The sequence below is a fragment of the Tetrahymena thermophila genome, assembly GCF_000189635.1.
Source record: "Tetrahymena thermophila SB210 genomic scaffold scf_8254798, whole genome shotgun sequence".
In the NCBI taxonomy this organism is placed as follows: domain Eukaryota; phylum Ciliophora; class Oligohymenophorea; order Hymenostomatida; family Tetrahymenidae; genus Tetrahymena; species Tetrahymena thermophila.
In genome coordinates this window covers 301,660-310,798 of record NW_002476554.1, presented here as the reverse complement: position 1 = coordinate 310,798, position 9,139 = coordinate 301,660, and the positions used below count along the sequence as shown (strand labels likewise).

The 9,139-nt window shown below is 23.4% G+C and overlaps 2 protein-coding genes across 2 annotated transcripts; both read right to left on the bottom strand. All coding sequences in view use genetic code 6, as the record gives it.

Annotated features, from left to right (window-relative positions):
• On the bottom strand, nucleotides 1–1,416 carry TTHERM_00170570 (hypothetical protein; the record flags this gene model as incomplete). Its single annotated transcript, XM_001008714.4, has 3 exons — nucleotides 1–491; nucleotides 542–778; nucleotides 861–1,416. The coding sequence occupies 3 exons, from the start codon at nucleotides 1,414–1,416 to the stop codon at nucleotides 1–3; spliced, it is 1,284 nt and encodes a 427-aa protein (XP_001008714.4).
• A 1,283-nt stretch (nucleotides 1,417–2,699) lies between these two features.
• TTHERM_00170550 (plant dual-specificity MAP kinase kinase family domain protein) lies at nucleotides 2,700–7,794 on the bottom strand (the record flags this gene model as incomplete). Its single annotated transcript, XM_001008712.2, has 10 exons — nucleotides 2,700–4,386; nucleotides 4,450–4,716; nucleotides 5,121–5,291; nucleotides 5,358–5,534; nucleotides 5,736–5,844; nucleotides 6,039–6,215; nucleotides 6,413–6,536; nucleotides 6,611–6,743; nucleotides 6,833–6,957; nucleotides 7,318–7,794. The coding sequence occupies 10 exons, from the start codon at nucleotides 7,792–7,794 to the stop codon at nucleotides 2,700–2,702; spliced, it is 3,447 nt and encodes a 1,148-aa protein (XP_001008712.2).
• Between the last annotated feature and the right edge of the window lie 1,345 nt (nucleotides 7,795–9,139).

Below are 9,139 nucleotides of genomic sequence, written 5' to 3'. Positions count from 1 at the left end.
TCAATCATTAATGATTATAAAAGCAGGTTCATTTTTATGATATATACTATAACTAATTGTATTGCTTTTGCAATTTTATTATATTTTATTCATATTTTATTATTATTATTATTATTATTATTATTGTTCAATGAGCTTTATTTATTGATCTTTGCTTTATTTGTCTTATCGTTTTACATAATTAAGTCTTAAAATTTATTATTTTTCGAAACATTTTTAAAAACCATTTTAATTATCTTCATGATTAATATTTTATTTTTTTAAGCTAATTTTTTGTTCACTATTTTAATGTGTTTAGTTCTTATCTGCTTTTGAATTATATTAAAGCTGAAAATAACTTTTATTCTATTGCTCTATTTCAGTTAATTTATCTTAATCATTGTCATCTAGAATCATTATTACTTCTTTATTATTATTTAATTATATATTGTTCTTATCTTCAATTAAATTCTTCCCTTATCTTTATTCAACCTAATTGATATTCTATTTTTCTTTTTTTTTAAATTAATATTTTAATCTCTAAAATTAGTTTTTAATTTACAATTTTTTTAAAGATCTCTTTTGCTTGATGGATTGTGTCTTTTTTTGTTTGATGAGTCAAAAATTGTTGTTGTTGAATCATAAAATTCTATGTCATCGTCTTAAATTTAGTGTTAATTAAAGAACTAAGGAGTCATTTGCCTTTCCTCACTTTGTATATCATCTTCTTATGTGATATCTTCATTTTCAAATGAAGAACAACTCTACTCAGGAGTAATAAATTTTTGATTTTGGATATCTATGTTTTTAAAAATAATTTAAATTAAATTTGATATTATTATTAAGTTTTTATGCGATTAAAACGCAATTTTTTTATTTACTTTTTTATATTTTGATTGCTTTTGCTAGTTGGAATTTTTGTTAGCTCTTTTAGGAAAAGAAGTGAAAAAGACTAAATTATTCCTTTTACTCTTTAGAATTAAATTTAACTATTCTCAAACTCAAAGAAGATCCTCTAACTTTATTCTCTTAGAATCTTATATTATTAAGCTTAATCTGCTTTTGCTTACCATAACAATTTATATGCTTAAACTACATTATATAATTCTATCCTTCTTTGTTACTATTCGTTTGTAACCAAAAACAGTTGTTTTCTATAATTTAACTAAAATCAAACTCTTTAATACTGTTTAGCACTTTGTACTTTTCTTTGTTTAAAATGTATTTTTAGAGTTGCGCCAAATAAAATTCTTCTAAATTATTATAATAATCCTGAAGAGATTCAATATAATCTAGCTCTTCTTATTTAATTTTATTTTAGTAAGCTCTATCATTCATTAATTTAAAATGTTTTAAAGGCTAAATAAACGGTTTCCTTGGTGCCTTTATCGTGTAATCTACTATAAAATATTTACTTTTAATTGCTTTATTATCCATTTTTAATTAACTAGACTTATTAATTTGTTATGTATAATAAATTATTGATTAATATCAGATTTGCTTTTCTGATCAATTTAACAAATCAGCTTTTTTATATATAGTGTGACAGGCTTAAATCAAATAAAAATGGTAACAAATAAATTAGTTCTTGTTTTTTATACACATTTAACTTTCTATGCCTAGATTCAGTAAACAAATGTATTTTTTAAAGTGTAATTTAGTTAAAATTTAGTATTTATCATTTAGAGAGAAGTGCAATATTCCGCATAAAGTAGAGGTATTTAAAATAAGCTTAATTTTGATATTAAATAAACTTTAGCTTTAAATTTTAATCTAATTAATTATAACTAAGCGCTAAATTTTGAAAAAATAGTGGTAATAGCGCCTAAATTTATGAAATTAACTTTGAATTTTAATAAATTTGGAAGTAAAGAATTACTCAAAAAAAATGTCAAAGTTGAACCTGTAATGAGTCCATACATAATTTTAATAAAAGAAGGAAAGAAATATTTTCAAAAATTTAAAATTAACACAATAATTTAAAATTAATAATTTTTTTAATTAATTAAATTTAATTTAAAAGTGTGCTTTCAAATTCAAATAAAGTTTTTAAAAATATTTAAATATTCAATAACTCAAATCAATTTACTTAGTAAAAAGATTAAACAAAGCAAGCATAAAAGTTGACAAATGATAAATATTGAAATAAACTGATAACAAACAGATAAATAAACTGAGGAAGGAATATTCTTTAATTTAATTATTTGGATTGATTGATTGATGAGTTACATAGACAGTCAATAATATTGAAATTAATTAAACTGAATGTAAATAAACAAACAAGCAAGTATTATTTTTGATAAGCTTCTTATTAACATTGAATAGATTTATAAATATATTTGGATGTTATAAACATAAATATAGCAATATTTTTTTATTTATTTATTGATTGATTGATGGAGAAGTATTTTGAAAAATAAGATATATTTATTTATTTATTTATTTATTGATAAATTTAATTGTGTTTTTTGTTGAATGATATAGTTTTTTGGATCGATAAATAGTAAGTAGGTAGTGATTATCTATATTTTTATAGAATTTAAAGTACTTTTTTTAATAAAATTTGATGGTTCTTCTTTAAATCATTTATTTTTGTTTTGTTTTCTGGGTTGCTTTTTTTTTAATTTACTGTTTGTTTTAATTTAATTTAATTTTTATTTTATTTTATTTACGTTTTTTCTACAAATATTTTAATAAGAAAATTAATTAATCGTTGTGAATCAATAATTTTTGGTTATAATATTTTATTTTGATCTTGCTTCCTTAGAGTTATAACTTTCAAATTGAGATTCAGAGTAATCATCAATATTAATAGAATCAATATGCCTGGTCAAGTCATTGTAGGGAGAATTGTTGTTATTATTGTTATTGTTTTCGTTGTTGTGGCTATTTTATTTTTATTACATGTACTAGTTTATTATGTGCTAGTCGATAGAACTTGTTTTGTAATCGTCATTCCTACTTCTTTACCCCTACCCAAAATATTTACTATATTCTTTAACTTGTTCTTATTTTAATGATCCTATTTTATTTTTATTAGTGTTGTCTGTTATTACAGTTTTATTATCGATAGCTATTTGATCAAAGCTATTATTGTTGAAGTTAGTTCCGGAGACTTAAGTATTTAATTGCTTTGGAGAAGTTGGTTTAGAAAATCGTAATTTACCAAATTTATCTCTGTTAAATGAATCTGCAGTGGTATCTACCAGCTGACTAGGCTGCTACTAAGAGTCGACTGTTTTTCTTGCATTTCGATTATATTCTGAATTTGTTTTATTTGTATATGTTTGTGTATTATTGTTATTGATATTTTAATTGCCTTAGTGGCGCATTATTGAATCAACAGCAGTCTAATCAAAGTGAAATTAAACTTCTTCCTCTTCGTCTTCATCTTCATCGTCATAGCAATCAATGTAAATTAGCTATTTTTATGCTGCTTCTTATTTTTTTTATTCAATTGCACTTTTATCAATGCTTGCATTTTTACTTTATGAATTTTTAGATAAATTAGGAAGGTTATTTTGATTTGGTTAAGGAGACTTGCTTGCTGGTCGTGAAGAGGAAGATGAAGAAGAATCGTTTAACTCTCTTAGTTTTTATGATTTTCTATCTGCTTATTTTTAGCCAAGAGTTATTTACTATTAGCTTTATGTTAAAATTAAATTATGGTTTTAACTATTATTATTGCTTGCAATGTTTTGCACGTAAATAGGAGCCTCTTGTTTTTTTTAGTTGTTCTCATTTTATTTATTAGAGCTATTGCTGCTATTCGAGTCATAATTTCTTATCAAGTTTGCTCCATCATTGTTGTTGTCATTGTTATTATTGGCTGAGCTGGTTACTCCATTAGAAAAATGGCTCATACCGTTTTTGTTAATATTACTTTATTGATTATTATTTGCATTGCCGTTTTATGTTTTAAATGGTGAATTAACTCTTTCTTAACTCTTAATGCCATTAGTGGGAAGTTAATTTTAGTTATTTTCTAAAAGCTTATTATTTTGTCTTCCACCTTCACTAGAGTTCTAGCTTGTATAAGATTACTATTTAGTAATGATTGAGCTCTTGTCTCTGTCTATTTCAGATGTATAGACTGACTTAGTACCAGAGTACTCGCTAGGCTATTGTATTTAAAGACTTTAAGGTTATTGCCTTTACTGTTAGTTTAATGACGATTGCTTATGACTTAGACTAAAGGGAGTTACTTATTTCTTTCTTATTGGCATAGCATCAGTTCCTGTGTAGCTTATTTAAGTGTTGTTTTTTGTCCTTTCTTGACTATTAGAGCTATTGCTGCTACTTCTGCTACTATCACTACTTTTACTGCTATTATCATTATTATCTTTATTTTTATCAATGCTATTAGAAAATTTTTCTCCTGAATAATTAAGATTTTTATTGTTTGAGCTATTTATTTTACAAATTATAAAAAAATAAAACTAAATTTTTAATTAAATAAATAAAAACTACTAATTCTATTATTATTAAGAAGACCTAGGTTAAATCATTTTAGGTTAAGGATTCAATGGTCTAGGATTATTCATATTTTTAGATTTTCCTAAATCTATGCTATCTTAACTATTTTCACCATCACTTTCACGAAGTCTGATACTTTTTCTGCTTTTTTAGCTTTTATGAGTTTTTGTCTTCACACTAAATACTAATGTTTTCTCTGTTAGTGTATCTTTCATGCTATTCTCTTCATGAAATAAAGTATTTCCCCTGCTTTCTCCTCTCCTATTTATTATTCAGTTAAAAAATTTATTCAATTCATTTCAAAACAAAAGGAAATTAATTAATTAATTACAAACAAAATGTTTTATAAAAATAAAAAAAAGTTTCTTAATAAAATAATATTTTGTAATAAATTTAACGTTTAGATTATTTATCATGGTGAAATTTTGAAATAATAAAATAATTGAATTCTATTGAGATATTTTTTTTAAACAATTTAATCTTTAAAAAAAAGCGATATTATGATTGATTTTCTTTAAGCTATTGAATTCTCTTTGAAATTTTTAGATATATTAGGCATAAATTTTAGTAGTTTTTACTTTCTAATTTTTTTAATAATAACTTTATTTCTTCAATTTTGTATTTTCCTTTATTTGAAATTATAAGCATATCATATAAATATTTACGTTAAAAATTCTTTTCTTTTATCTGGAGAAGAAGTTTGATAGTCTACTGTAGCTTCTTCTGTAATTAGTGGTAATTGTCTACCTGGTTAGCTTACATGAGTTAATCTTTTTCCTAAAATGAAAGGATGATTGAGCAACTATCTTACATTGTATCTATCATTAGGGTTTATTCTAAATTATAAAAATAAAATTTATTGAGTTTTAGTTAAGTCAACAAGTTCAATTTGATTTTAATACTTTAAGCACTTAGAGATGAAATCCTTACAAACGGGAGAGAGATGTTCTGGGATTGGTGGAGGTTATTAAGCATTTGCTATATAAAACATTGCCTAGATTGGACTTTTATCAGCCCATGGAGGTTTTGCTGTAGCCATTTCTATCACAGTACAACCTATGCTCCATATATCAGCAAACCTTTTTTTTTTTGCGAATGTTAAATTAAATTTAAAATTGCTTGATACTTTTAAATATTAGAATGAATTGAATTGTTATTTAAAATATTAATTAGGATTGATTTAAAAATAGAATGTTTGATTTCATAATATTTCATTTAATTGTTAATAAAAATTTAAATTTAAGATTTTAAGGATTTATTGGTATAAATAAAATTAATACCTTCCAGAACCTAATTATTTAATGGTTTCAGGAGCCATCCAATAAGGAGTACCTCTAATTGAATCGTTATGCCCCTTTTCTTCCACAATTTTTTTAGCGCTACCAAAATCTTTTGATAAATTACAAAGTTATTTAGCAAAAATAAAAAAGTCAACTAATTGTAGAATTTTATAGAAATGTAAATTGAGATCTATCTATCTATTTATTTTTTATTTGCTTAATAAGAAGTTCGCACTGATTAATTTTCAGTAAAATTTCGACAACAAAGATGATGCCATAATAAATAAATGAATATTAATTAACCTGCTAATTTGCAATTTCCATCTTTATCTACCAAAACATTAGCACCCTTTATATCTCTATGAATAATTTCATGTGCATGAAGATATTCTAATCCTTTGAGTATCTATTAAGTAAATTTTCTGATGAGAGTTTCATTAAATTTTCCATATCTGTATAAAAGTGATGAGATTGAACCGCCTTTTAAATTTTTATGATAAAAATTAAACTCATATCTTGTAATTTTGTGGAAAGTTTAAGAATAATTAATATTTGCTTTTCAAAGCTGATCATTTATGCTATTTATTTGTTTATTTTTGCAACTAAAAGTATAAAAAATGCATTGCTATTTATATGTCTATTTATTTATTCTACTTTACAAATTTTTAAATTAATACCTGGAACATACTCCAAGAATATATTAATGGATGTCTCGCTTTTTTTGATTCCTATGTATCTAACTATATTTTTGTCAGAAAAGTTCCTCAGAGCTTCTATTTCGCTTTAAATTTATTGTATTTTCTTTTTAGTTAAAAATTCATAATTATAATGCATCAATCAGTGAGTGTATGTATAAATGGAAATGAACACTTTACTTCTTATCTATCCTTTTAATTATAACCGCCTATATGAACTTATTTGACAGCCATAAATTCTCCTGTATCTATATTCATTCCAAGTATAACTTAACCAAATGAACCTGTACCCAAAACTTCGCCTGATTGCCATCTGTTTTTTTAATATCAAAATTAGATTAAACTAAATTAATTTTTCAACTTAAAAAGCCTTCCATAAATGATAAAAAACAATAATTATACCTAATATTTTTATCTTTTGGAGGCTGTACTTTTTTTTCATTGTAATATTTTTTTTCATAATATTCTTAATCTTCCTTAGTGAAGTATTTATCATTGTTATTTTTTAACTATCTTATTTCTTCAACCTATATCACATTTTTAAAATAAAAGTAAGTTATTTAAAGCTATAAATTAGACTAGCAATGCAAATAAATTTTAAATTTCTCTTCTATTATTAAATGTAAAGCCTATTCACAAAATCTAAGTTTAGATAATTGCTTTGTTTTAAAGTATCTTACTCTAATACATTTAAGATACTTTTATGTTACAATGCTATCAGTAAGGCTTTAGTTTGTTAGTAATTTATATTATTTGCTTTTTCAAAAGATTAATTTCTTTGTGGTTTGTTTTTATGTATGTATGTATGTATGTATGTATATAAATATGCATGTAAGAATGAATGTTTGTTTGTTTGTATATTTTTAGTGTGCAAATTTTTTATTTACGGAATCTGCTTCTTTTTCTGCATTTTCTCCACCTTATTTGGGAGATGGATGCTCACTCTCTGAGTGTGAGAATTTATCCTCCTCTTTTTGCTGATTCTAACCATTTACTAAATTATTCACTATATGTCTATTTTTTTTAGAGTATTTATTGTGCTGAGACTTCCTCATTTTATTAAGATGATTTTCTGAACCCTAATTATATGTTGAGTTGATTTCATTGCTTTGGTAAGATTGTCCATCAAATCCATTCATTTGCTAGCTCGAAGAATCTGATTATTCCTCCTACCGTGGAATTTCCTTTTTTTCTATAATATCCTCTGCGTGCACTGAACCAAAGTCGCTTTTATTCCTTTGATTCTTCTTTCTTTCTAGCTTTCTTTTTTCTTGTTTCTCTTTTTGAGTTTGATCATTGTCGCCATCGTTTTAATCAGTTGGTGCGCTAGTGTTTTTACATGCATTGAGAAGATTATTTCCCATTCAACTTCTCCCTTAAAACTAGTCTCGAATTCTATTTTTCAATCTGGTTCTTTGCCTGGTACTTATTACTTGCTTTATTACTTTTCGTTGACCTATTTATTAATATTTGTTTGTTTGTTTGTTTGATTGTTTCCTAATCTATAGTTCTTTGTAAATTTCTTACTTACTTACTTAATTAATTTTATAAATAGATACCTTTATTAAATGAACGATCAAATTGTTTGCTTGTATGAATCTATGTATGTATATATGTATATATGCTATTATGTATTTTTTGCTTTTTGTTTGTAATTTTCTTTATTTTTATTTGATTGTTTATTTTTTTGTTCTCTTGTCTTTTGTTAGAAGCTCCTTTAGCTAATTTGTTAGGTATATATTATTTATTAATTGAATGTCCATCCTTACTCTCTCTATCAAAAAAATTAGAACACTTTATAGATATTTGATAAAACAATAATTTACTGTTTGAGTTGTGCTTGTTAGCTTTTTTTGATTTGTATTACAAAAATCAAGATAGTAAAAAATAATGTAATAATAATGAAGATAATAAATATATTCACCCAATAAGCTTAGCATTTTTTAATTTTCTTTAAATCAAAATTAAAAATCTATTAACTTAATAAATACCTTTCAATTTCCTTTATTTAAATTTATTGACTCCTAACAAACCTTTTGTATAGATTTCCAGACTGATTGACTGACTGAATAGTTCATTTGTAATTACAATTTCTGCGATAGTAAAAAATTAATCAAACACAAATTTTTTATTTGTTTATTTATTTATTCGTTTGAAAATCCATTCCATTTTATTTTACACTCTAATTAATTTTCAGATTTATTTTTACAAAATTGATTTAAAAAATATGTAAATAAACAATTCAATATTGATCTCTAATTTTCGCTACAAATTTATCAATTTATCAAATAAATATTCTTATTAGCTACAATCATAAAAATTACCATATCTTACAAATTTTAAAATTAAAATTAATTTTACCTTTATTCAAATTGTTTAATTACTTTTTTATAAATTAGCTCAAAAAATACTTTAATCTTATCAATAGCTGCCATAATTATCCATTATCATATTACTATCACTTAAAAAATATAGGAATAATAAAATAAAAAATAATCATTTATAATTCTTTTAAAATACATAATTTTATTTGCTATTACCACTTTAAAATAAATAATTCAATCAATCATTTTTACTGAAATAAAACTTATCTAATATTAATAATTTGACCGTTCATTCATTTACTAGACATATTTTTTAATATTTTTTTATTAAAAAACATCTAAAATTAATTTTCATAAACTAAAAATAGAATTTTAAATTTTGACT